Genomic DNA, 26,190 nt, shown 5'->3' with positions numbered 1-26,190 from the left:
CCGGTCCTCGTTATCGTTGGGTCGCGTCAGCTTGCGCCTTTTCAATGTAGAGACTCACGAGCTTTTGGTAGTGGGGAGGCAACGCGTGCAAGTGCGGCACAAAGTTGGAGCCCCCGAGAAAGTAGAGGCTGACAAGGCAGTTGACCGCGTTCTTCCGGACGCCCGAGTTGGCGTGCCGCAGCGTCTAGAGGTGCATGAGCCTACGACATCTACAACATACACAGAGTACCTGGACGACAGCAGACGCGATCCAATCAAACTCGCCGACGTGGAGCGCATCAAAGGACGCGATCGCATCGATGGCGGTCTTGAGCACCTTGAGTGTGATCTGCACTTGGACGTCTTCTTGCGGCGACGACTTTGTGAGCGCGACAAGAAGCCGGATGCTGGCAATGTTGGACACGACGGCGATGGCCAGCGCCACAAACTTTTCGACAAAGTAGAGGCCCTAAATGCACACTTTGAGAAATTTTGCCGTGAAAAGATAAAGCACGCACAAGGACAGAATTGCTCGACGCACGCGACAGCAGCTGGAGGACGAGCGACTCGACGCTGGTGGCAGCATACGACGCGTACTCGGGCGTCGCCAGAATCAACGCCGTTGTCTGCATGACCTTGGTTTGCAAAATCTTGTATTCGTTCGAATCGTTGTCGAGGGCGAGATCGAGGAGCGCTAGCAAGATACGCGGCCACTCGATCGCATTCGTCATGGGCGACGAGAGCACGGTCGCACCGTGCGCGCGCACGTCCTTCACAATCTACAGGCAAGGGCTCGAGGTGTATCGCGGCATGCACGGAAGTACCTTGTCCATCGCAGACAACTTGTCTTCTCGCGATGCGTTGTTGCCGCAGAGCACGGCCAGCCAATCGTGCTTACCCGGCTCGGCGTCCTGTGGCTGGTTGGGACTCGGAAGCATTGTAGGCGGCGGTGCGGGTTTTTCATGCTTGCGCTTGAGTTTCGGGGCCGGAACGTTGATGCACTTTTGAATGTGCCCGAGCTTGTACGGCGAGAGCTGCTGCAGGACCATCGAGAACGTCGCGTCATAGAGTTCGCAGATCTTTTCCAGCACGTTGGTGACGACCGTGACGGTCCCACGCTCGGAGGCTTGGTCGTTCTCGATCGAGTCGGCGAGCTTGAGCACGAGCGCTCGGAGCGGGCCCGGCGCGTTTCCAAACTCGGGCGCGTTCGGCAGAAGCTGCAAGATGCAATTGTACACGAGGAGCTTGACTTTGACGGGTCCGTCGAGCATCGACGGCACGATCCAACTCAGTAGCGTCGACGCATCGTAGCCGCCTTGCTGCGACGACGCGACAATGGCCTCGAGCACCAACGTGGCTTGCTCTCGAACCCCTTCCTTGGGGTCCACAAGCTTTGCAAACACCTACACCATTCGTATAAGAGGCACGGACAGACGGCGCCATGAACAAGGCTACCTTGGGGAGTGCCGTCTTCAAATAGGGTAAAACGAGCGACGGGTGTGTCGGCACGAGGAGGCACAGCAGCCGCATTGCACTTTGCGCCACTCGAAAGTGCGAGTCGCCAATCCGCGTCATTGCAATTTTGACCATCTTGGCAGCGTCGGCCGGCGTGGCGCTCGGGGCCATGCGCAGGAGGTGGTCGACGGTCTCGAGTCGGATCGACCACATGGCATCGTCGGCGCGTTTCTCCCAAAGCTCGGACGACAGAGTGCTCGGACGGTCATCGCGCTGGTTGTCGTCGGTGGCCGAGGCACGACGCCGAGTGCTGTCGGGATGCGGCGGTCGGCTGGACACGGGGGCCACCTCCACACGCAACGGACCGCCGTACGTCGGTGTGGGGGCAACCTCGACATAGTGAGACGCAGTCGACACGGACGACGTGTTGAGGACGCGTAATGCCTGGTTTCGCCGCGGGGCTTCGTCGACGCGATCATCGGTGCGTACTTGCTTGCGCACGGGAATGGGCACACGAAGCGGCCCAGATGGCACTTGCGACGAGCTGGCATGCGCTTCGTGCTCGGACCCGTTGAAGACACGCCGAGGACCCAAAGGCACGACCGTAGCCTGGGATGGCGCCGTCTTGACGGCCGACGGAATCGGACCCACGGCTGCAGAAGGAGCGTCGAGAACGTTTTTTCGGGAGGATGGCCGAGCACTGCTCGCGGGGCCGCGGGGCCGTTGCCATTTCATCGACGACGCGGCGTCGGCTGGACACATCGAGCTCATCAAGTACCTGATTTGCTCGTTGCTACAGAACGTATGAGTGTCCATACCGACTGCGAGGGGTTGGAATCTACCGGGTGCGCCGCATGGAAGGCCCAAAAGCACTTGCGCGCCGCAGCGCGAACGTCTGCGTGGGCGTCCCCAATGATGGACGGCAGGAGGATAGCCATCGTTTCAACATGCCTAGCTCCAGGGTGAAATACTGGCGACGGAAATGAAAGTAAAATGGTTGTACCGATCAAAGGCCGTGGGGTCCCACGTGCTCCACGCGAGCGTGAGGTACTCGACACAGTGCAGTCGAATCGAGTTGTTTTTGGTGCGCGCGCCGTCAATAAACCTAGAAACACAAGATTACATCCTCACGCGTGTCTCGGCTATCTTGCGTACTTGGGCACTGCCTTGGGGTACCCGTTGTCGGTGCTCTGGATGATGTTTTTGACGCAGGAGTCGGCCGAGACGGCGACGATTTGAATCGTTACGCTGACCGACTTGAGGAGTGCTGCGATAAAGCTATCGACAAACGGGTGGAAGGCGTCGCCCATCGCTTTGGCCATCGACGAAATCGTGCTGCATGCCTCTCTCGTCACAGTCGAGCGCAAGTCGCCGACTTGATCACAGATGCGGTCGCGCATGGCTTTGAGCGACGCCGCAAACACGGCGCTTTGCGTCGCTCCCTTCTCGACGAGGGATTGCAAATGTTGCAGCGACTAGAACCCGTCTTGGTCATACACGGTCCATAAAAGGGAGAAGATACGCACCTTGACCCGCGTTGTCCACTCTTGGTTTTCGGCGAGACCGTCCAAGACGATCGTCATCTGCTGCTGCACCTACGGCGATCCATGTGTGAGTACGCTGAATATGGTGTATACATGTACTTCTTTGTCCGTGTACGCACACACGGGCACAACGGCGGTCGATCTCGGTGGCGAAAATGACACGGACCGCTTGGCTTTGGCCGGAGACGTCGCTGCGACGGGGATCCCAGGCAGCGAGTACGACGGCGGGCGAATTGTGGTCACGGGGCGCTTGGGTTGGCTGCTTGTGCCGCTGCTCGCACTGGCTACGGGTGCTTCCTACATGATGTGGTTGGAAGAGAAAATCATGGCAATCGCGCGTACTTCGCCGCCAAGACGACCCATTAGCAAGCGCATGTGGGCAGGCCGAAGATTCTTGGACTGGAGTTCGAGCTACGAGAGGAGCAAAAACATGAGGAAATTAGTCCGCAGTAGCATAAAGGTGGGCGTGCCATGAGTGATTCCCCTCGGATGCCGTACAACGCGTGGATCACGTTGAGGCTGGCGTCGCGCACATCTTTTGTCGAGTCTTCGAGCAACTTCAAGGCCTGGAAACGCATGAGCAAGGGGTTTGTATTGGGGACGGAACCTACCATTTCCAAGAGACCATCTTGGCATATCCGCTGGGGCTCGCCACGGAAGCGCTCCATGGCCATGGAGATGCAGACGAGAACCTACATTCGTCAATGGGTGGAACAAAGGCGGTCGAGGTAGGGGTGTACCTGCTCGCGGATGCGCCAGTTCTTGTGTCCTGCACAGAAGCGGAGGCGATCCATGACGCTGGCCATGCCAATCTTCTCGATGAGGCACAGCAAAACATCGGTGGCGGCTTCGCGGATCGGCGCCTTGCTGTCGCCGAGCTTCTCCTTGAGGGGTCCCCACAGGAGCGTGAAGAAGCCGCGGATGTGCTCCGTGGGCTTGGACGGGCTTTGGATGAGCTTCGCGAGCATGCGCAGGCTTCCCTGCGTCACCTTGGCGTTGTTGTCGCTAAGGCATCCGACGAGCGCGGTCAAGATCTCTTCCCAGCCCTCCTCGTCAAGGAACGTTTCGACGTAGTTGACGCCCATAAGGCGTGTCTTCGTCTCTACGAGCGCCATGAGCCACCAACCTTCCTTCCATGAGGGGCCATGTGCATGCTTCCATGTCATCGCTCCGCCGGTCGCCATGGACGTACCCGTCGACCGAAGGGCGCTAAGGACGCGCTCCATCTCTTCCGGCAGGTCCCGATCGGCCTTGATTTGCTTTTTGTATCGTCGCCAGATTTGTTCGTTTTCGCCGCTCTCATTGGTCCATGTTCCGAAATTTGAATTGTAGCCAATCGCCGCGATGCGTCGACTTGTATCCGGATGCCGGATACAGCCCCACGCGCGCAAATCACGCTGGTTGCGGCGCCTGGCCTCGCCCTACGTACCGGTACATCAACAAGCTCGACAAGCGAAAGGAGACCTTGCAAGCAACGAGCATACAAACTTCTTGACAATTTTCACGTGTCAAATGCTTCCATCATCTGCAGGTTCTGCACCAACGCTTGTATGGCAGCATGCGTACGACGACGGCTCCTACCGGTGGCATTGACTATGCACATGGACCTGCTACCACTTGGTGCCAAGGCTTCAATGGCTTGTCAGCTCCTGGACTTGCAATCGTGGCACGTTGAATCAGCGACGAGTTGCGGGTCGTTTCCCGCAACGTTTCGCATATATCTTATGGGCAGCTACGAAGGCGAGAAGCGCGGTCGGTACCTCGCCAATGCACCGCACAAGAACAGCGACAGCATACGTGGCGTCCTCGGTGCGTACCTTCCGTCGGTCGCTAAACCCATTGCCGAGCTGCCCCAGCGCCCCACGTACTTGGCCATTTTGCTGGCGTCGGCGCGGTCCAATGCAAGCGTGATCCAATAGGCTCTACGAGACGACCAAGCCACGGGGTGTTGAGCGCTGGCAAAATGCGCTTCGGATGTTGGAGGACGTCTACTGCGCGCTCACAACGATGGACGAGCAATCGGGTGGCGGCCGGTCCAAGGGCCTCTCTCGAATCGGGGCGTGCATCTTTGAGGTTCGCAACGCCGCCGACGAAGCCATCGCTGCCTTGACGTACACTTACGAGCGCCTAGTGCGGCGATGTTTCATGCATATCGGCATGGTAGAACACGGACGACGGACCCTTGTCCGCTGCTTGATGACGAAGGCGCGACAGTGCATCACGACGAGATGCTTCAACAACTCGAACAAGACACCAGGCCTGTGATGCACACGCTAGCGAGCCCGAGGAGCAGTCATGTTGAAGCGAGCGCCGAGGCCAAGCAAGAGCGGTCGCCACTGAAACAGCTTCGCGACGTCAAAGTGACAAAAAGGAGGCGAATGGCCCGAAGCGAAGCCCCGCGGTCATGCACAGAACGACATGACGTCGCTCACACTGTGTAGAAGCGCGGATTGCGCGCGTATGACAATGACCGAGATCGGCAGCTCGTGGCCGACCTGCACGCCGAGTTCCACGAAAAGAGAGCTTCGTTTCAAGTCGATCCTTTCTCTCTGTAGAAAATGCTAACCAAAGACGTAGCTCTTGCGACGACGGGTGCATGCGGCCGAGAATGTTGCGCGGTCACGTGTCGAGGAAGAGAAAGCAGCACTACAACGACTCCAGCGGCTGAAACTAGATATGGGAACCTAGTCGTTTTTGCTTCAATTCCTGCGTGTAGCGTCTTTAAGCTCCCACATGCCAGAGAGCGATCGCCTCGCGAAACAAACAGTGGATGACTTGGGCAGTGCTTTAACGCCATACGTGTAGAGTTGCTGAAAGGGAGGCTGGATACGTATAACCGCTCCTTAAAGCAGCAACGAGAGCCAGCCAGCGACAAACATGAGACCACCCATGGGCTACACAGGGGAGAGCAATGAGCGCGGTGGAGGACGAAGACGATGATGACGTATGTACCGTGATCATGCCAAGGCTCTTGTGGTCCGTGAGCACGATGGCATAGAGGCTGCCCGAGAAGAAGACGATGCCGGTCGAGATGAGGCCGCCCGCGAGGTTGGGGCGACGCGAAAACGGCACGGCAAGGAGCGCAAGCGAGTGCACCAAGTGGTAGTGGGCGCCCGTGTCCCACGTCTTGAGGAGCTTCGGGTCCGAGACGCGGCTCTTGAGGCCATGGGCACCGAATGCGCCTACTCGCTCTGCCAATCAGCGCTGTAACGTACACGCTAGAGACGCACCGAGGAGGACCGCCGTCGCGCCCGAGACCGCGCCCACCTTCCACCAGATCGAAGTCGACGCCAACGCCATGGCCTTGGTGCTGCTCATGCTGAAAATGCAAAGTAAATCCTCGTATCCGGATGCCAGACCTGCGAACCGTCCGGATTTCATTCCGCATCGCACGAAGCACAATCGTCGTCGCTCTGCAATGAGCTATCAAACGTCCATAAAATGGACGTTGGTCGTGTATGTGAATGCTAGAAGAGTAATCAGGGTGCTCAATTGAACCGGTTCGCTGTGACGGCACAAAGTACAGAGGTGGGAGCTTGCAAGTGCCTACTACCGGTACTGGTGTAGGCACTTGCAGTGACTCGCGACGAACTTGCGATCGTCTGCGGTGTTCGATGTGTATCCTAGATGTTGTTCCCGATGAGACGGGAGGTATCGCAGGCTACTACAAGAGTGTAGGTTCCCATCGATGGACACGCAACTCCCTGCGGCAGTGGTCTCGGTCACCACAACCGCCTTGGCCGTCATCAGTATTACGTATCTGTATCGCAGCTCATTTTGTCAACTTGTGTGCTGCAGTGTTGATCGCAGCTTGCGATTCAGCGCAAACAATTCGCGCATACTACGTGACAGGACAGGATCGCGGGGTGGTGGTATCTCGCGGCGAGTCATCTCATCGCTGTGACGACGAGCAATCAAATCCCGCGCCTTCGGACCCGCCGTCCTAGAGCGGTATCGTCAGCATCCGTCGCCGCGTGAGGACTCAGCAACCCATTATGGTCATGTCGACGTGCAAATCACAGACCGGCACGTGACATTCGTGGACATCACAATCTTTCGCCGATTTGTCGTCGGCGGGGTTCTTTTCTAGACAGGACGGGTGTGACTTGAGCGCAGTCTTGCGGATTGATGCTGTGGGCGTGGCCGAAGGGCAAGAGACGCGCTGGCAACCACGTACACGGAGCGCTCGAACTGGCTTTGCGCGTGGACGATCACTCGGGTGACATGGACGTGTCGTTTCTTGCACGGCTTGATGCGTTGACGCAGCTATTTCTTGGTTAAAGATGGATTCGACGACAAGCGAAAATGAATCGGTAATCGAGTGCTCACATTCGCACTCGTATAACATTGTACCGGTTCGAAAGTAGTGTTCCGTACCGGTAATAGTTCCTCAACTGGAATGGATCCACAAATTTTGTTTTCCACAGCAATCAAAAATTCCCGACAGCGACGCCGGACCTTGGGTGCGACGCGTCGACATCTACACGTGCAGACAGCCACTTCAATCGCGTCAGAGAGGCTGCGTCGACATCGACACGGGCAGACAGCCATTGCAGTCGCGTCAGAGAGGCTGCGTCGGGATCGAGTCGCGCGAGGGGCGTTGAAACACTAGATCAATCGGCAAGTTGGTCGAGGCGCACCAATGTTTGCGCGGGAAGCCATCACCGTCATTTGGCGCTGATCGCGGCAAGGCTCACGAAACCTTCGGGTTCCATTGGCCTGTGCCAGTCCAACGTTGCACTCGTGTATGAGAAGTTGCTTCGATCTGCGCAGTTTGGATTTTTCCGTCCTGAGCACACACACATTCGTACATGACCAAGACAAGCGACTGCTGCATCTTTGAAGGCTGCGCGCTGCCGCCGCGCCCCAACTCGGTCAAGTGCGTCGCCCACCGAAGCCGCGCCGTGTGCCGGATCCACGACTGCCGCAACCAAGTGTACGCCCGCCAGCTCTGCGTCTCGCACGGCGGCCGCCACCGATGCGCCTCGCCGGGCTGCAAATCGAACGCGCGCTCGGGGCGCTACTGCTGCCGCCATTCCCTCCTGTCCAAGCAACCCAACGTATGTGTCGCCGTCGACTGCGCCGAGACCGCGTCCCCGGGACAGCTCTGCCCTCGCCACGCAGCTCGGAAATGCGGAGGCGACAACTGCGAGACCCCGCGCGGCGGGGCGGCGCATACTGGCGCCACCGTGTTCGAGATGCCAGTGCAATGGTACCTGCCATGTCCGAACCGACGCCGCTCTCGGCAATCGACGATGCGTCCATGGACGATGAGACATGGCTGCAGGAACTCTTTGAGCAGGCACCCGACATGATGATGCCGCCACGGGAACTGAAAGAGTACATTAACGACACGCTCCTGCGATTGTAATATAACCTCTCGAGACATCAGACGTGGTCGCCGGCCATTATCCGTGGCTGCGAGATCGCGCATGGCGATCCTCCACAGCGCGTTTGGAGCGTTTTCATTGGCTCAAAACCCGACGATCCGGATCCGGTCGGTCATTTTAACGGGATCTTGCTGCTTGCCGGGTTGAACTTGCAAGTGACGAGCATGCGCGACGCGGACCTGCTCGACATGTCCACCTCGGATCTGCGCAATCTTTGCTCGGCGCTCCAGCTGCCCAACTCGGGCAAGAAGAGCGACAACCTGGGCACCTTGCGCCAGCATTATCGCCTGCTGGAAGCGCCAGGGCCGAGCGTCGACGGCTGCTTGGTGGTCGATGCGCCGTCACCATCAAGCTCCAGTGCCGAAGAGAGCGACAAAGAAGACAGGAGCGCGGGATCGTCGAGCCAAGGATCCAGCGGCACGAGCCAGACGACGCCATCACCACCGGTATGCACATTTTGCCGGCTTGAACCTGAGGCGTACAGTACTCCGTTGTAGTGCACGCCACCCGAGCCACCAACAACGACTACGACGCCTACTCAACGCACGGTACGATTGCCTAGTCGTGCTGTGCATCGTTTTCCACGATGATAGCGTTGGCCAAAGTCTCTGGAGCAACTTTACTGGGAGACCATGCTGGCCAACGGGATGTGCGGTCTCAACATCCTCAACCCAGAGGTATGGCCTTGCGTAGCATGTACGCGGCTCATAGCTTTCGGCTAGAAGTATGAGAAAGTGTCCTCCATGATCCACGCGCAGCTGGCTGTAATCACTGCGCCGCCCGAGGTTGGGCACGCCCGTGTGAAAGAGATATCCTTCCGCTCGTAGGTGCCCCCTATCCGCTGCCGCGACCAGCAGCCAGTCCGACCACAACGGCGGTACGTCTTTGGCTGCGCTCTACGTCTAATCGGGCGCCGAACGTAGAGGATGCCCACGGCGACGACGGCTTCTGACCTTGAAGGCCGCCAGCCGCAGGCCAAGGTAGCACCATGCTCGTCATGCGACGCTCTGACGAGTACAAATAGAAGCCGAAGCGACCGCTTGTCGTTGCCGAACCGGGTCCACCCCCTGGAACACTGGCCACGCGCCGATCGTGTTCCCGCTCGAATACAGCGCAACCACCCAAGCCCAAGAAGCAAGGCAAAAGATCGCTGGTTCCCGCAACGCAAGCAGCACCGGTACACTCCATGAACTGCATACCACGCTGACGACGAGTGCGCCATCGATAGCAGCGTCCTGCGGCCGACGTCAAGCGCAAGCGAGGCCACCCGCGCAACGAGCCGCCAAACTCCTCCAAGAAGCGCGCGCGATTGATGACCCCAAGCGCATCGCTTCGTGTGGCTTTGCTGCCGGCACCAGTGCTTGGCGGGACCTTGACACCGGCGTGGCGCGATTTTTTCGCAAGATGCCTTCGTTCAAGTAGGCACACATCGGTCTCAACGTACCACCGCAAGCAACACGACTGGATTCTGCGTCAGACTCTGCGGACACGCTTGTCACGGCATTCTTTAAGTTGACGTAGACCTGCAGACGCTGCAACGGCCTGGATCGTTGATTGACGACAGGATTGCTCTGATGGAAACTGTGATCTGGCGACAGTGGCATCAAGTCGAGCACGGGGCGTGGCGGCAATTGCGTGCGGCTCGCATGGAAGGAGCCAGTGGAAGCAGATTCAGGCTGTTGCATCTGTCGCTAGTCTTCATCGTGCCATTGACCGCACGAGGCAGCAAGCACGCAGTACACTAGCAGGAGGCAGCACAGGATCTGGACCTTCAGTGGGTGGGCCACCAACATTGGGCCACGGGTCGAGAGTGATGGTACCAGTCGAACTGGCGATCTCTTCGCCCATTTCCAAAGTCGACAGCCGATCCTCACGTCCACCCACGATGCTATCGATGTCCAACATGGCGGCGTTGCCGGCGACGATCGCGCCGACCAGCACGCCTCCGCGCACAGCCTTTGTCTTTGGCTGGGACAACTTTCTCTGCCCCTCGACGTGGCTGCACCAGACGCTCGCGATCCATCCGAACCAGCTCCAGCACCCGGTGCTGCGCCAGCAGCTCGCGGTTCTCGACACGTACATTGTAGCGCTCCTCACGCAGGCGCGCGCGATGGGCCCCGTCTTCGTCGTCTGCGACTCGACGAACGATACGCAATCGATGTGCCAGACGTACCTGCCGCAGTGCATGGGCCTTTTCCTGTCGACCGACGTCCGCGTTATCGCTGGCAACGACGGCCACAACGCGCTCGACGTCATCTGCGCCAACCATCTCGGCATCTCGACGAGCATGTTTGCGCCCCAGAGCACGCTGGCGGTGCTCGGCCTTCCGCATCTGCGCGAGACGTGCTTTCGCATGGCGTACCGCGATCTTGTCGTTAACAAGGTCGTGTGCAGCGCTCGACCGTCGCCGACCGTCGACGACGCCTGCCATCAACTACAGCTCATGGGCAGCGGCCTCCTCGGCGTCGTCGCCCACCACACGTCTGCGCTCGACATGGTGCTTTAGCCGCAACGCTTGCATCTCGTCGGTAACTGTGATGATGTAATTGTGTGTGAACTGTCGTCGTGGCGCATCCCATTACCCAGTCCCGCCCCATGGCGTGCGATGGCGTCACTGCTCTGCTTCGCAGCCGAGCTCCAGAGACGGCCGTGTCCAGACCAGAGAGCGCATACTAGTACTACAATAGTACCGCCGCAGCGTCCACAAGCCAGATCTTAGTCGGAAGCAAAAGTGGTCTGGAGCAGTTGGCGTCGCGCCGCAACTTTGGTATACTTCAACAAGAAACCACTTGGACAGCCGTGGTACGTGCTCTGATGCTACCGCGTTGCCGTGTGGCGCCGAGGTGTCTGGTGACGTCGCCCCAATGTACACCTTTGATCGCGTCATCAAATCAGACAGACCATCACTCTGTCGCGATCTTGTCGCGAGCAAGGGTCAATAACCCTTGTTGCCAGTAAGGTTAAGCGATGAGTGCAGCAGCACTGGACCTCGCCGAGCCACTCTTGCAGCCGGCGCGACCACGCAGTACAATGCGCGCTACGCATGTGTTTGGTCTGCTCTGCGCGATCAACTTGCTCAACTTTATCGATCGCGGTGTCATTCCCGGCGCGCCGATCGAGTTTCAAGCGTTCGTCCAAGCATCGTATGGCGTCGCCCCATCCCACGTCAGCGTCTACGTCGGTCTATTAGCGTCGGCCTTTATCGCATCGTACTCGATCTCGATCTGCATCTTTGGGTACCTCTCCATGACCCACCGGCCGTTCGTGCTCGCAGCCATCGGGCTCTTTGTCTGGGTGGGCGCCCTTCTCTTGTGCGGCCTGGCCAAGCCGTGCGACAGCTTCCTCCTCCTGCTCGTCGGCCGCCTCTTCTCGGGCATCGGCGAGTCGTCGTTCCACGCCACGACGCCGGCCTTCATTGACGAATTCGCACCGCGTAGCCGCCGGACCCTCTGGCTCGGCTGCTTCTACGCCGGTATGCCCGCCGGCACTGCGATCGGGTACTCGTATGGCTCGATCATGGCGCAGACGCTCGGGTGGGACGTCGCGTTCTACGCCCTCGGCATCGCGATGCTGCCGCTCGCCTACATGTGCTGGGCGTGGATCCCGCCCGAGTTTAACCACCCGCTCCGGGCCATCGTTCCCAAGTGCCATCATGACGACGATGACGACGACGATGACGACTCGGGCGTCACCGCGGACGTCACAGACACGGAGCTGACACCGCGGCGCTCAGACGCCAGTCCTGCGAGTGCCGAAGCCATCGAAGTCGACGGCGACGAGGACGACGGGCTTCTTTTGCAAGAAACACATGGAACAGCTCCGCCGCCGCTCTGCGCAGAAGTGCTTGCGATCGTACACGACCTGCTCTTCGTGAGCGCGAGTCTCGGCCTCGCAGCCTTTGCGTTTACGATCGCGGGCCTCGGCGCCTTCGCGCCGTCGATCCTCATTGGCTATGGCCTCTTGGATGCTGCGACGGCACCCACCGTCTTTGGCGCGCTCGTGGTCGTCACCGGGGTGCTCGGATCGCCCATCGGCGGCATTCTCCTCGACCGCAGCTGCCGCACCCGACCCGACGACGCGCCCTATCGTGTCTACATGGCCGCGACGCAGATGCTCGCTTTCCTCGCCGTCGGCACCGTATGTCTCTTCGTGTCCATGGCGTATCTCGCCACGCCGTGGGCTTTCTTTCTTCTACAAGCCCTCGGCCTCTTTGCCCTCTTTGCGGCCCAGGCAGCGACCACCTTGGTGATTCTCCTCAGCGTCTCGCGCGCGCGCAGAGGGTTCGCCATGGGACTGAACACGTTGGTGCTGCACGTGCTCGGCGATGTGCCGTCGCCAATCGTCCTTGGCGCGCTCAAAGACCGCTGGGCGCCTCGCTGCGGCAGCGTTGTGCTTCCCGACGGCGCGTTGGCCCTCGACCCCGCCTGCGTTTTAGATACACCGGGACTCACCAAGACGCTTCTCTTCGCCTACTCGTGGCTCCTCCTTGCCGTCGTGGCCTGGATAGGAACCTACGCCGTGGCCAAGCGACGACTGCGGTGCACGGACCTCGTGCCATGCGGTAGTCCGACCGCGCATCTTTGATTGCTGGCAACGACCACGCGTCTTTCCCAGTGCATCGATCTCTTGTAGCACCTATGATATAATACACCATGAGCCCGATACGATCGATACCCACTCGCGCACACACCCAGCCAATGCGTTGTGTAGCTACGAAGCTCGCCGTTGCTCTTGCCTCTGCCAGTCACAAGAAAGTCCCTAGTTCCTCAAACAACGGGTCGAGCCACTTGCTGCGCTGTCCCATTCGATGCAGCATTTGAAGGGTATCGAGTCTGCTTCAACCTCCGTCATCCATCCCGCGTTTGCGGGCTTGCTGGTCACTCGACATGGCCCAGGTGGTTTGAGCGCGTTGGGTTTGCGTCGAGAGTTGTGCTTGAACATGAAAGCACCGACAAACATCGGACCAAGAATTATTATGCCAATTACCGCTTCTTGGTCTTTGGGCGACGGGCCGACTTGTTGGCGCCAAATGCACCGGCGTCCGGCGTCACCTGCGGCGTCCCCAGGCCCGAGAAGCTCACTGATTTGGTGAGCGACGGCACGGCGCCGGTGGTCGAAGCCCCAAACGCGCTCGTGCCAAAGGCGCTAGGGGCGGCGGGCGTGGCCGCACCAGCACCAAACGAAAAGCCACCGGTCGCGGGTGCAGCCGCCGGGGCGGGCGTCGTGGCAGCGCCAAACGAGAACGACGTCGCCGGCGCAGCAGCGGTTGATGCTGCCGTCGTCGCCGTCGTCATAGCTGTGGACGAGGACGCGGGCAGCGTCGACTGCGCCGCGCTGAGCCGAATCCGGTCGACGATCCGGCGCTCTTCTTCGGCTTGGACACGGTCCGCGGCTTCAAACGGGTTGCGCGCGAGGCCAAAGCCGTGGGGCGCCGCCTGCTGCCGGGATAAATACTGGTCGCGGAGCGTATCGGCGCGCTCGTGGACGTCTGCGACCCGGGCCGCCGCGCGCATAAACGCTTCGTTTTGGCTCTGCAACGTCTCCTGGAGCATGCGGGGCGTCACGTGTGCAGTGCTCGCTTCGTTGGCGTCCATGGACACGTCTTCGTGCTTGGCGCCTTGGAGCTGGCTGTGCACGTCCGTCATTTGGCTCTTGAGCGTCGCGAGGCGGCTCTCAAAGTGCTGAACGAGCGACCAGTAGTACGGCGACGGCATTGGCTCATGGCGCTGGATGCCCGTCTCGCTCGTCATGTGCAAGTGGGTCTGGTCAGCGCTCTCGGCCTGCGCCACGAGGTCCTTCACGTCCGTCTTGAGCGCGCCAATGTTCTTCGACTGGCGCGCATGGATGTTCTGGAGCACAAGCGCCGCCTGCTCAAGGTGCGTCGTACTTTCCTTCAGCTGCGTGAGCTTGGCCGAAGAGACGGCGCGGATCGACGCCTCTTCGCGGCTCTGCTCTTTCACGAACGTACCAAACTCGATGAGCTGCTTCTGCACGTCGGCTGGGAGGTCCTCAAAGCGCGTATCGAGGCTGATGGCCTTCGTGTTGCCTGGAGCAGCACCAAATCCGAGGCTCGGCGCTGCGGTCGGCGTGCTACCAAAGCTAAAGGTCGACGTCGATGGTGTAGCGGCCGTGTTTCCAAAGCTGAACCCTGTCGAGGCCGGCGCGGCAGCGGGCGTTGATGATGCGCCACCAAAGCTAAAGCTCGTCGAGGCGGGTGCAGGTGTCGTCGAGCTTGCGTTGTTGCCGCCAAAGCTGAAGCCTGTCGAGGCTGGCGCGGGGGTGGCGCTGGCGCCACCGAAACTGAAGCCTGTCGAGGCTGGCGCGGCCGCCGGTGTCGCGCTGCCGCCAAAACTGAAGCCCGTGGATGAAGGCGCGGCAGGCGCAGCCGTCGGTGTTGAGCTGCCGCCAAAGCTGAAAGCCGCCCGTCGAAGCCGGCGCCGCAGACGTCGCTGCGGGCGTGCTGCCGCCGAAGCTGAAGCCCGTCGATGCAGGGGCTGCCGAGGCACCCCCAAAAGAGAAGCCGCCCGAGGCCGGCGCCGCGCTCGCTCCACTCGCTCCGAACGAAAACGCCATTTTCGATGTATGGACCACTTGAGTCGATCTGGGCGGATTCGGCATAAGCCGCTAAATGCTCGATTATTTATGGCACATGACCTCCAAGATGCCGCGAATAGAACGTAAATACGGCATATGCTGATGGTGATTTGCCGCGCGCAGCGCAGAAAAAGGCGGGACAGGTTCCAGCGACTCGAGGGACACTTGTCGGATGGAAACAGTCGTGGCATGATCCAAGGCTGCCTTTCAATATGCATCTTAGCGCGCTCTGGTGCACTAGGGTATCGTGAAAGAACCTACTACGAAGTGTGACCCATGCATCGGCCATCAAGGCAGAGGTGCCGAAAATACGATTCAAGCATGGCATATGCCGATGTATACGTATCCGGACGTTTCTGCTGGGCTAAAACGAATCTTTAATAGATTATTCGATATCGGCGAGTCGCGATGGCACAGTCTGCCATGATGAACCAAGCGGTCTCCTTCAGGTAGCCTGGCGACGACGTCGATGATGGCGACGGCGGTCGTGTCTAGCGCAGATCTGATAGCATCCTGTATGCGTAGGGTCCTGCTCTCCAACGACGCGGTCTACCGCTTCCAGTGTCTCGCAACACACCAGGTAACGACCGCGGCCCCTCGCGCGTCGCCGCCAACTTCTTTCGTAGCTGCGAGTCGTCTTTGACCATATACAAGAGCTCTCGTCGGCCTCAAAGCCTGCGGAGCTGTACCATTGGCGCACGCACCAACGTCGGTCTTGCATGCTCCGTCACCTCCCCTCATGGCTTGTGCCTGCATAGATTTGGACGGCGGCAAGGTGGTCGGTGACATTCTCGCCGACGGCGATCTCTTGACGCTGGAGGTCGAGGCACCAGCCAGCGAGGCCATAACGGTGTGCCTCGACGCGACGACGTCGATGGTCGACCTTAGCCTCTACCCACATGACGACGCCGTCCATGACGACCTCGGGCTCCTCGACCAGCTCGTGCCACTGGTCGCCGACGACGGCATCAGCAACAATGACAGCAACAACGCGATGGAAGAGTCCGCGTCGTTCGAGCTACCGGATGCAGGCGACCGTGAGCGTTGGCGCAAGGCGCACCTCGGGCGCATCGAGGCGAACGGGCTCGCGACGACGCTCAACCTGACAACCCTCGAGATCGAGCACAACACGCGCATCTCGCACCACGATCTCATGCTGCACGCGGCGCTGCAGCTTACAGAGAACGCACTCGTGTTGCAGCACGAGCTCCGGCTCTTGTACTTGCACTTGCGCAGCCACCAGGGCTCGTCGCCGATCCTCAAAGAGTCGGCCTCGACGTTGCTGTCGCTGCTACGACGCACGGACCGCCGGCCGATCTTGTTGCAGCCAGGCATCGACGTGGCGATGCACGGCTACGTCGACTGCGGCAAGTGGGGCGCGCTCTGGCGCACCAAGCAGCGGTGCTGGGCCGTGCTTTGGGCCGCAAAGCTCTCGTTCTTCCCGTCGCCCGAGGCCGCCAAGAAGTACATGTTTGCGCTGGCGAACGCGGGGCGCAGCGACGCGCCAGACGACGTCATCGGCCAGCGCATCCAGCGCGAGTATGCGCCGCACACGGAGTTCGCCCTGGCGGGATGGAGCGTGCGCCCGGGCGCGCCCGAGTGCGCGCGGCACACGTTCGCTCTCTTTGACGCGCATGGCGTCCTTCGGCAAGTCGTCGACGTTGCGTCCAAGGCCGAGACCGACGCGTGGGTTCGCGCAATTACGATCGAAGCCCAGCAGCACCTCGTGCGGCTCCAGGCCAAGCTGTCGACGGCGACCGCGCCCGAGTACCTCCAGCTACTCCGGCTCACAGGTGCGCGCGCTTCCAACGCACGTGTAGCATCGGAGGTTGGAATAGGCGAGGACGGCGCGGCACGCTTGGCGCTGACGCCGACGCTACGCCTTCGCGTGCCGCTCAAGTGGCTCCACGTGCACTTGGAGGCGCAGGACGCATCGCTGCGCGCGCGGCGGCTCAAGTGCTCGAACTTTGCGCAAGCGCTCAAGGACATCCAGCGCGATGTGCTGCGCATCAACGGCCGCCTCTACGCGAGCTCGTGCTTTGAAGACATGCTCTCGGAGCTCGCGATCGAGCTCCTCCAACACGCGTCGAGCCACCGGAAAAGCTCGGAAATGGACGCGCTCGCGTGTGCGCGGCAGCTGCTCATCTACAGCAGCCGAACGACGGGCGGCGGCGACGTCCTTGATGCGGTGCACTACTTGTTATCGAGTGCCCACTACTGCCTCTGCCCCGAGATGAGTGACGTGTCGCCTGTCGACGTCGCGATCCAGCTCCTCGACGGCCAAACCGTCGTCGACATCGAGATGACGATGGTCTTCAAGCTCATCCCGACGGCCGGCGAGCAAGCCATCGGGCGCGTCATTGGCATCTCCCGCCAGCGACTCCTCTGCGACATGACCACGCACTTGGAAGTCGACGGCGAAATCCGCCTCGAGGTCGAGCCCGTGGAATAAGTTAACACAAACGAAGACAAGAGAATTGTACACTGCTCTACTACACTTCGGTGCCGGGGTCGAGCATGGGACGGACGACTTGCGGTCTGCTAGTCGTTTGCTGGATTGCCCTTTGACGGACGCTGGCTAATACATCGGGCACGTAAGTACCTCGTTGGTGCTTTATTTCTCCAAGGTTGCACAATGTGTCGGTGCAAAAAAGGGTTGCGCGGTCCCGTAACGGTCAGTTGCGTGCGATTAGAGAGAGAAGCAGTTGCAGGTCATGGCGCAGCGAACGCCACGAGCGGTCAGCACGAGCGTCGCATGGAGCGACGCATCGTCGCCGTCTCGGCGCTTGCACCGCGCCAACTCGATGAGCCCCGTGCGTGCGCCGACGTATCTCCAGCAGGCGTCGCCGCTCGGGTCACTCACGTCGCGCCGGGATGGCGACCAGCGCCGGGCGACCCAAGCCGGCCTGAGCCTCCTCGGGCTGGCCTTTGACGGTGTCGACGCTGCGCCGCTGTCGCCCACGTCGTCAATGGGTAGCTACGACCACGGCGTCGAAGGCCTCGACCCGCACCTCTTCCTCGAAGGCGTCAAGGAGCATGCGCGCTACCTCGGGATGGATCCGGACTTTGACGCGGACTTTCTCTGGATCGCGAAAGAGTCGCTTGTCGCGCCTGTGCCAGCAGGATGGCACCAGGTCATGACGTCCGAGGGCGCGCCGTACTACTACAACGACCATACGGGCGAAAGCCGATGGGAGCATCCCTCGGATCGCGACTACATAGCGCTCTTCCAGGAGATTCGCCGGCGGCAGCACAGCGGCGAGCCCGTTGACGTGGTCGCACTCAAGCACCAGATGCTCGCGCCGCCGCCAGACGAAACCACGTGGCCGTACGCGAGCCAGTCGAGCTGGGGCTACGACGCGACGTCGCCAGCGAGTTCCCACGCCAACCTCGAGTCGTCGTACCACGACTATTCCGAGAGCGACGTGGAGTTGGACGAGAATGCGCAGGTGCATGATTGATCCCTGGAAATGCAAGCTCATGGGTGGTAGGTGCCACTGCAGCGCAAAAAGAGCAGTGTACTACGCACGTGCATCGAATTCGCTTGCGTAGCGCTCTGTAGGTAGCGCTGCCGTCGCCGGACGAGCACCGCGAGCTCCTCGAGAAGCTCCATGCCGAGATATGCGCGCTCAAGGCCACGATCGCCCAGAAGGACACAGATCTCGCGTATGTATCGCTTGCTTCCGTTGATGCTGATGCTGGCGCGCATGCAGAGCTGCCCAGGCACGGGCAGACGGGCTGGCCTCAGCGCAGGAAACGACCGCCGCCGCCCTGGCGTACTTTTGCTGCATTGGTAGCTCCCAAGCGGACACGCTATTTGGCGTAGGGTGGCGACGGCGCGGGAAGCGCAGCTGGTCGAGACCTCGGGCGCCAACCAAGTGGCCGTCGCCGACTTGGACGAAGCGCTGCGCACGGCCAAGCAGCAAATCGTACATCGTTTATAAGCCAAGGCAATGGCTGTGATGCTTTCTAGGTTGTGGTCACGGCGGAGCTCGAGCTAAGCAAGTCCAAGGTCGCACAAGAGAACCAAGAGCTTCGGCAGCAAGTGACAACGCTCAGCGTACGTTCTATTGTTGTCAATCGCGTGACGCAAATTGCTGCTGACGTAGATGCGCGTGAAGGAGCTCGAGGCGGGCAGTGACCACGTAGCCTCAATTTCTCGGGAATTGCATGGCTATAGCTTCTTGCGACACTAGAAAGACGAGCTCAAGCGGTACGAACGCAAGCTGGCCAATCTCACGGACGCTCGGGACGCGCTACAGCAAGAGCTGGATGCACTCACGGCGTCGACGGCGGCAGAGATTCAGGTTTGCCGACCCGATCATCGATCATGATGCACATGCATGTGGGCTCTAGTCGCTCAAGGACGCGGCAGCCATGCACGCGGAGCAGCACACCTCAGCGCTGGCCGATACGAGCACGGTACTCTGGATGTCTTGTCAGCAGCACCCACGACGAGACACCGTGGTTAGGCAGCGCTGGCCGCGAACGAGGCCAAGATCCAAGCACTCGAGCTCCAGCACCAAACTGTACGCCAACACGCTTGAGCGGTGCGGTGGCTCTCAACGCACGGTAGGCCTTGGCCACGGCCACTGCAGCAATCGCGACTGAGAAAGCGAATGTTACCAAACTGCTCGGCGTTCTCGAGTCGGAGAAGAAGACGGCAACGGCTGCGTACGGATTCAATTCCGTGTTGCTGGGTCGTCACGTTCCATATGGTAGCCTTCAAGCCGCCGACGTCAAAGCGACCGAAAGCGCAAAGGAGGTTCAGATGCTTCAGGCCCATGTATCTATTTAGTTTCCAAGTTCCGACATGTGCCAACGGAGATTGCGCTGGGTAGGTAACCAAGTACAAAACCAAGTGCAAACAACTGGAAGCGTCCGTTGCCGCCAGTGAAGCCCAGTTGAAGTCACTGACGGAGGACCTCGCCGCGTCGCAGTCGTCGCTCGACACCAAACTCTCGGCGGCCAGACAAGCCGGCGCGGACGAAGCGGCGCGCACCGTACGTCGTCGGCGTCTACTTGCAGCAGCATACGAAACACGAGTGGTGTAGGCTGCAGCGCAAGTGCAAGCGGCAATCGCGGAGAAGGACCAGCTCGCGCTTTTGTATGCGCAAGAGATGAAGGCGCGCCGACAGCTGCACAACAAGGTCATGGAGCTCGGCGGCAACATCCGGGTGTTTTGCCGCGTCCGACCGATCCAGCCCGTTGAACTGCAGAGCGACGCGGCGTCCGAGGCCGTTTTCTTCCGCCCCAACGACACGCAAGCGCTCGACTTGGTCGTTGGCGAGGGCCAAAAGCATATTTTCGAGTTTGACCACGTGTTTACGGTACCGTTCCCATTCTTTCGTTGTTTGAATCCGTCACGCTCGTAGCCGTCGAGCTCGCAAACCGATGTCTTTGAGCAAACGAAGGCGCTCGTTGTGAGTGCCATGGACGGCTTCAAGTACGAGTTGCGCTCGAGAATCCAACGATGAGGAACATGGACATTAGTGTCTGCATCTTTGCGTACGGCCAGACCGGATCGGGCAAGACGCACACAATGGAGGGCCCCGACTCGGACCGCGGCGTCAATTTTCGCGCCATGCAAGAGCTCTTCCGCGTCCGCGACGACCGGCTCAGCGCGGGGACGATGGAGTGCGACATGAAGCTGAGCATCCTCGAGGTCTACAACGGTACACGCCTGTTTGTTGCGCTGATGCTGGAACGTTCTGTTGCAGAGACGATCGTGGATCTCTTGGACGACACGTCGACGGGCGACGAGCGCAAGACGCTCGAAGTGCGCATGGGCAAGCACGGTGCGTTCGTCGACAACCTCATGGAGGTCGAAGTCGCGTCGACGCGGGATGTCGAGGACCTCATGCGGCTCGGCCACTCGCACCGGAGTGTGGGCGGCCACGACTTCAACGAGCACAGCAGCCGGTCCCACCTCGTGCTCTCGATCACCATCACGAGCGTTCAGAAGGCCGACGGGAAGCGCGCAATCTCCAAGCTCCACCTGATTGACCTCGCGGGCTCGGAGCGCATCAGTACAAATCACGCTCCCACTTCTTTTGTAAACGGCATGTGGCACTAGGCAAGACAGCGGCGAGTGGCCAGCGCTTAAAAGAAGCCCAGCACATCAACCGGTCATTGTCGTCGCTCGGTGACGTCATTGCGGCGCTTGGCAGCCATAGCAAGCACGTGCCGTACCGCAACTCGAAGCTTGTACGTCGATGTGGTCGGTCTTCCCGTGCGATAATGGTCTCCTCTTCTGGCATAGACGTTTTTGCTCCAAGAATCTTTGAGCGGCAACTCCAAGGTACATAAATACGATCTTATATCCGGATGACGTGGCGCATTGTCGTGGTGTAGGTGCTCATGTTTGTGAACGTGAGTCCCGTGGCCTGGAACGCGTGGGAGTCGCTTTGCTCGCTCAACTTTGCGCAGCGCTGCCGCAGCGTTGCGCTCAAAGGACCTGGGACGCAGTCTCCGGCCAAAGCACTGCACAAAGCTCCAGGTAGCAGCACGGAAAAGACGCGCGCCACTTAGTCGCAATACGAAGACGAAGACAAAGTTAGGGGTGTGGCAAAACTGCACAAGGTGGTATAAAGGGCTAGAATACAAAACTAGGTTTCCCCGCGACAGCAACAAGGTTTACGAGTACTCGGGCGGCTTGTACTCGTGCGCGCGGTGGTACATGACTGGGTACGGGTGGGGGTGGTGGTACCCGCTCTGGTGGTAGTAGACGGTCGCGTCGCCGTGCGGGTGGTGGTGGTGCATCTGCATTGGCGGGTACGGCGGCTTGAAGACCCTGGCCTTTCCACTGCTCGGAAAGGGCTCCAACGCGCCCTTGTTGGGGCCCGAACTCTTGAAGACGAGCGGCCGGTACGACTCGTGCTTCTCGAGGAGGCTCGAGTTCTGGAATCGCGCGATCATCGCGGCCTTGCCCTGGAGCCGCGCGTACGAGATCGCGCAGACCTTGTCGCTGTTGAAGTTTGGCCAGCGCTGGCCGTTGAACGCTTCGTAGAAGGGCCCGATCGTCGCGGTCTCCATAAAGTTGACGAACGCGTAGCCCATGTTGCACTTGTTCTTGAAGTCGATCGGGAGGTAGAAAAAGTCGTACGTGCCCGCGTGGCGCGCGTTGATTTCGGCGAGCAGCATGGCTTGAGTGTACTTGTTGGGGATGTTGCGGATCATGAGCGTCGTGCGCTTGTCCGTGCCCGCGTAGACGCGGTCGATGCCAAGGCTGAACTCGTCCGTCGGCGGCGACGGCGGCGGCATCGGCGGGTCGGCCCAAATGCCCACCAACTGGTGGTTCCTGCTGGGAATCGGCATGCTGCCAGTTGCTGCAAACACCACCTTTTCGGGGCTGTGCGCGGGGTTGGCGACCGCCGGCACATGGCGCTGCGACGCGAGCTGGCAGTGGCCAATCGCCTTGAGCTCGCTGGGCGACGCGGGCGCGCGCACGGCCGTAAAAACATGGCCGCCAAGATTTCCCTTCTCGCTGAGGAGACCCACGGCCCGGACGACGACGCGCGCGTCATTGAACTCGACGAGGAAGTGGCCGCGGGACGGCTCCGTCACGGTCACGACGTCGCCGAGCGTGCTGCAGATCAAGTGCAGCTCCTCGGACGAGACGACGCCGCGGTCGTACCCCGGGGCAAACGCAATTTCAACGGTTGCGTGCGTCTTTGGCGTCGGGTGGTCATACAGCACGCAGTAGTCGACGACATACATCGGCGACGCCTTGTTCACGGCTTGCGTCGCCGACTTGAGCTCGTAAAACGTGTACAGCAGCACACCGTGCGTTGCCATGGCCGTGTTGCAGTTGGCGACGTCCCCGTGACTCTGTTCAAGATGGCATGAGCCCATGGTCGAGCGGCTTGAAGGCGTCGTACCTGCATCGTCTGGTAGACGCTGGCGCACTGCGTGGTTGAGAAAGGCCCGCTGCTGCGCACGCTGACGTGGCGTGTCGGCGAGCGGCTCGTCAACGCGGAGAAAAGATCTTCGAGTTCGTTCTGCGAGTACGTGCCGTTGGCCGTCTCCCACGACACGAGACGAGAGCGCATTGGCTTCTCCGGCTCGTCCGAGACCTAGGACATTAAATCGTGAGTCGAGCTGTCGGGGCGCTTGGAGAGCTCACCGAGGAGAGCGACGATGACGAGTGCGTGAGGGCAAGCGTCTTGAACGCATCGGAAATCGAACTCGGCTTGGCATCCTCGTCGCTGGACGTCGACATGGCGTCCGACGCCGGGTTCGTCCACTAGACACATTTTGCTTTGCATGAGCGTCTTGGCATTTGCGTTCTATAGTGTACCGTCGCGGCGGGAAGCGGCGTGGTGTCGGAGAGACGCGGGTCGTTGTTGCCGAAAACGCGCCAATTGGTCCACGGGTCGACGTCCGGATCCGTGTCGTCACCGGTCATCGAGTCGGACGACATGGACCAGCGCTTCCGCTGTTGCATGAAAGGCGAGTCCGTTGACGACGACGCCGCAGAAAAAGGGCTCAAAAATGGCGGCGGGGGCGGCGACAGCATCACCGGCGACTGGTTTCCCGCTTCTTTGCTGCAAGGCGTGAGCAGTTCGAGATGGGCCTGGAGCTTTCCGTTGCGGTGGACGTCCTTGGCGCACGGGTCGCAGTACTGAAGCTCGCACGCCGGGCAGGCCGTCGTTGCGGGCGCCGCCGTGCACTCATCGCACGTCGGGGCGTTGAGGAGGCTCGTGACATTATGGCGCTGAAACGACCCCTTGCGGTGGCGCGCCTCGGCGCAGTCGGCGCAGTAGACGAGGTCGCAGTCTGCGCAGGCGACGGCGGCGCCACTGGGGCACCGGCAGCAGGCGGCGCCTCGTGCGACGGCTCCGATCATGGCGGAAGATCTTGGAATGACACAGGCCCGATCTTTGGAAAGCTAAGCCCGTGTGACCCTTCAACAAGATACACCTCTTCAAGATACACAAGGGCGTCGGGATATCCATTGATGGAGGGGAAAGAAGCAGTGAAACGGACCATCGCATGCGTTTAAAGAGGCTGGATCCAGTGTACTTGGAATTTGTACCAAAAGATAGAAGCGGCGACCGCCTCTGACCGGGTTCGATATTATCTGGCGCCGCGCCCACGGCGTCGAGACGAGGTCGTCGTCCGCGGTGCTTTGATCCTTGCCGCACCGTACTGTACTTTCATGGGTCGGACGCTCTTGTACTCCCCATGTCCATTTGCCACTTCAACTTCAACTTGAAGTTGGTGAGATCCGCGCGGTGCCTTCTGAGACGCGCCAGCTTTCGCGCAAGCGACATGGTCCAGATGTAGTTGCACAGTAGAAATTGTATACGTACGAACGGTAATTGGCTCGTGCTTGACCCGTCGCTGAATTAAGTGCAGAACCGGTGACGAAAGTTCGGAGGCGACGTTGATTGGGAGGCGCCCCGTCCAAGCCGTCGCGTGTAACTGCTCGGCGCCATGCGTGCCGCCAAGGTGCCTCACGCTCGCGATCTCTCGTCCGAGTATGTCGTCACGCAGATCAAGGCGCAGATGGCTGAGCAGTGCGCAATCGAAGTCGAGGCCACCAAAGCGCTCTACACCGATCAACTCGTCGACGAGCGGCGGCGCTGCCAGCAAACCCTCGTACAAACGTTGAAAGCAATTCACGCTCCAACGCATGGCGTTGTAGGAAGACCGAGAGAAGCGGGCAGAGGTCTTTTGCGATAGCTTGCGCTCCAAGTACGAAGAGCTCATGCTGCGGCAGGAGTCGACGCACCAAGCGCAGCTGCTCGAGATGAAGACGGCAATGGAGCACCTCGTCGCGACACATGTGCCGCTTGTCGATCACGAACGGCTCCTTCGCGACGCCAAAGCAGCAGCACAGCAGACGGCGGAGACCCAGCGACATACAGCAGAGCTGGACCGTGCCTCGGCGCTGACGGCGGCGTTGGACGCGCAGCGCCGGGATCTCGAGGCAAAGCATGCAAGCGCGCTCAGTAGCGTGCAGCAGCAGTTGCGCGAGTGCCAAGTGACCAACATCAACCTGACGCGGATGCTCCACCTCAAAGACAAAGGTAGCGTACCCTTCGATGTATCGTACATGGAACGAGCGGCGTGTAGAGTTCGAGAAGCAATCCAAGGCGCTGCAGGAGGAGCGCATGCTCCGGGCCAAGAAAGAAGTAGCGCTCCAGGAGTCCTGTCGCCACTTGCTCACGCTGCGCAACCACGGCAAGGCCGCCACTGCAGCGCTGCGAGAATCGAAGAAGCTCGCGTCGGCACTGCGCCATGACGTCGCAGCGGCGCAGCAGCTCGTCGCCAAAGGCAACGCAGACTTGGTAGATCGCCGATCTGCGTTTCAGCACTGGCTCATACCAGCGTAAATCTAGGTGCAGGCCACGACAGCGCACGCAGGAACGATCAAGTGCCTGGAACAGGAGCTGTTGCATGTTCGGCAGCTCTTTGACCTCGACAAGGCCGCGTGGAAAGCATCAGATGTACACGCTACTTGAGCTTCCTACTCCCACATCGTCCGAATCATGCTTCTTTCTAGGAGAAGGCCCACGAGAAGATTGCAAGTTTGAAGGAAGCTCTGGGAGAAAAGACACGACAGTTGGTCGAGACGCAGCTACTCACGCAGCTTGACGCGCAGCGGGCGGAGCAGTTGAAGTTCAACTACGAGGCTGACATTAGTCGCGCCAAGAGTGCCCATGACGAGGCCAAAGCGGCGCTCAGCGCCATGGGTGCCTCCAAGACAGAGCTCGAAGAACTCGTTCGTCGCTTGCAGCAGCAGACCCAAGTATGTGTGTGCAGGTCCTGCGGCAACACACCTCCCGCGCACTCCATCTGTAGCGGGTGGTCTTATGCGCCGTCCATCATATTCATCGTACTAGGTGCTCGAGGAGCGCATGGCGACCGCCGCCGCCGCCAAGGAACAGATGGAGGCCGTTGCGCGCGCGACGCACGCAGCGCTCGCGCAAAAGGTACAAGCCATCGACGCCGCGCGCACGCATTTGGCGGCAGAGAACACGGCGTTAAAGCAAGAGCTGCGCATGGAGCAGCAGCTACTCAAGCGCCCCTAGAGTAAGAGTACGGGTAGCAATTAATGATATGTCGCCAGTCGTTGCGTTCGAGAAGCAAACGCCGCAACTTGGGTGCGGACGACTTGGCCTTCTTTTCACACTCGGATTGTTCGGAAAGCTACTCGGCCATCCCTCGTAGTACTGGGTACTTATTGCCCTTCGTACTGTACAAGCACCGGTACATCTTCA

The 26,190-nt window shown here is 60.2% G+C and overlaps 10 protein-coding genes across 10 annotated transcripts; 6 read left to right on the top strand and 4 right to left on the bottom strand.

The window, feature by feature from the left end:
- Positions 1-10: 10 nt before the first annotated feature.
- SPRG_18890 (hypothetical protein) lies at positions 11-4,204 on the bottom strand (the record flags this gene model as incomplete). Its single annotated transcript, XM_012338714.1, has 14 exons — positions 11-184; positions 230-448; positions 498-758; positions 804-1,382; positions 1,435-2,227; positions 2,438-2,539; positions 2,590-2,909; positions 2,961-3,029; positions 3,078-3,275; positions 3,321-3,389; positions 3,449-3,544; positions 3,590-3,670; positions 3,719-4,080; positions 4,171-4,204. 14 exons carry the CDS (start codon positions 4,202-4,204, stop codon positions 11-13), a joined length of 3,357 nt encoding a protein of 1,118 aa, XP_012194104.1.
- A 498-nt stretch (positions 4,205-4,702) lies between these two features.
- Positions 4,703-5,280, top strand: SPRG_18889 (hypothetical protein; the record flags this gene model as incomplete). The annotated part of the gene is made up of 3 exons (XM_012338713.1): positions 4,703-4,842; positions 4,898-5,089; positions 5,256-5,280. The coding sequence occupies 3 exons, from the start codon at positions 4,703-4,705 to the stop codon at positions 5,278-5,280; spliced, it is 357 nt and encodes a 118-aa protein (XP_012194103.1).
- A 350-nt stretch (positions 5,281-5,630) lies between these two features.
- On the bottom strand, positions 5,631-6,312 carry SPRG_00504 (hypothetical protein). The gene is made up of 3 exons (XM_012338598.1): positions 6,209-6,312; positions 5,931-6,160; positions 5,631-5,872 (listed from the first exon to the last, which is right to left on the bottom strand). The coding sequence occupies exons 1-3, from the start codon at positions 6,294-6,296 to the stop codon at positions 5,822-5,824; spliced, it is 369 nt and encodes a 122-aa protein (XP_012193988.1). The 5' UTR covers positions 6,297-6,312; the 3' UTR covers positions 5,631-5,821.
- Positions 6,313-10,253: 3,941 nt separating this feature from the next.
- On the top strand, positions 10,254-10,874 carry SPRG_18888 (hypothetical protein; the record flags this gene model as incomplete). Its single annotated transcript, XM_012338712.1, has 1 exon — positions 10,254-10,874. One exon carries the CDS (start codon positions 10,254-10,256, stop codon positions 10,872-10,874), a length of 621 nt encoding a protein of 206 aa, XP_012194102.1.
- A 461-nt stretch (positions 10,875-11,335) lies between these two features.
- SPRG_18887 (hypothetical protein) lies at positions 11,336-12,952 on the top strand (the record flags this gene model as incomplete). The annotated part of the gene is made up of 1 exon (XM_012338711.1): positions 11,336-12,952. One exon carries the CDS (start codon positions 11,336-11,338, stop codon positions 12,950-12,952), a length of 1,617 nt encoding a protein of 538 aa, XP_012194101.1.
- Positions 12,953-13,350: 398 nt separating this feature from the next.
- Positions 13,351-14,941, bottom strand: SPRG_18886 (hypothetical protein; the record flags this gene model as incomplete). The annotated part of the gene is made up of 2 exons (XM_012338710.1): positions 13,351-14,779; positions 14,814-14,941. The coding sequence occupies 2 exons, from the start codon at positions 14,939-14,941 to the stop codon at positions 13,351-13,353; spliced, it is 1,557 nt and encodes a 518-aa protein (XP_012194100.1).
- Positions 14,942-15,385: 444 nt separating this feature from the next.
- On the top strand, positions 15,386-17,414 carry SPRG_18885 (hypothetical protein; the record flags this gene model as incomplete). Its single annotated transcript, XM_012338709.1, has 5 exons — positions 15,386-15,411; positions 15,488-15,542; positions 15,589-15,670; positions 15,721-16,755; positions 16,801-17,414. The coding sequence occupies 5 exons, from the start codon at positions 15,386-15,388 to the stop codon at positions 17,412-17,414; spliced, it is 1,812 nt and encodes a 603-aa protein (XP_012194099.1).
- Positions 17,415-17,676: 262 nt separating this feature from the next.
- Positions 17,677-21,493, top strand: SPRG_18884 (hypothetical protein; the record flags this gene model as incomplete). Its single annotated transcript, XM_012338708.1, has 20 exons — positions 17,677-18,411; positions 18,454-18,480; positions 18,525-18,628; positions 18,676-18,738; positions 18,789-18,891; positions 18,936-19,022; positions 19,072-19,107; positions 19,159-19,269; positions 19,319-19,384; positions 19,435-19,491; positions 19,539-19,636; positions 19,685-19,748; positions 19,804-19,965; positions 20,017-20,292; positions 20,338-20,408; positions 20,456-20,637; positions 20,683-20,991; positions 21,039-21,169; positions 21,225-21,263; positions 21,317-21,493. 20 exons carry the CDS (start codon positions 17,677-17,679, stop codon positions 21,491-21,493), a joined length of 2,898 nt encoding a protein of 965 aa, XP_012194098.1.
- Positions 21,494-21,598: 105 nt separating this feature from the next.
- On the bottom strand, positions 21,599-23,810 carry SPRG_18883 (hypothetical protein; the record flags this gene model as incomplete). The annotated part of the gene is made up of 4 exons (XM_012338707.1): positions 21,599-22,792; positions 22,843-23,037; positions 23,088-23,207; positions 23,262-23,810. The coding sequence occupies 4 exons, from the start codon at positions 23,808-23,810 to the stop codon at positions 21,599-21,601; spliced, it is 2,058 nt and encodes a 685-aa protein (XP_012194097.1).
- Positions 23,811-24,400: 590 nt separating this feature from the next.
- On the top strand, positions 24,401-26,001 carry SPRG_18882 (hypothetical protein; the record flags this gene model as incomplete). Its single annotated transcript, XM_012338706.1, has 6 exons — positions 24,401-24,565; positions 24,612-24,996; positions 25,043-25,257; positions 25,309-25,416; positions 25,473-25,718; positions 25,813-26,001. The coding sequence occupies 6 exons, from the start codon at positions 24,401-24,403 to the stop codon at positions 25,999-26,001; spliced, it is 1,308 nt and encodes a 435-aa protein (XP_012194096.1).
- Positions 26,002-26,190: the final 189 nt, after the last annotated feature.

The sequence above is a fragment of the Saprolegnia parasitica genome (genome assembly GCF_000151545.1).
Source record: "Saprolegnia parasitica CBS 223.65 unplaced genomic scaffold supercont2.1, whole genome shotgun sequence".
NCBI lineage: Eukaryota > Oomycota > Saprolegniomycetes > Saprolegniales > Saprolegniaceae > Saprolegnia > Saprolegnia parasitica.
This window is presented reverse-complemented; position numbering and strand designations above follow the sequence as displayed.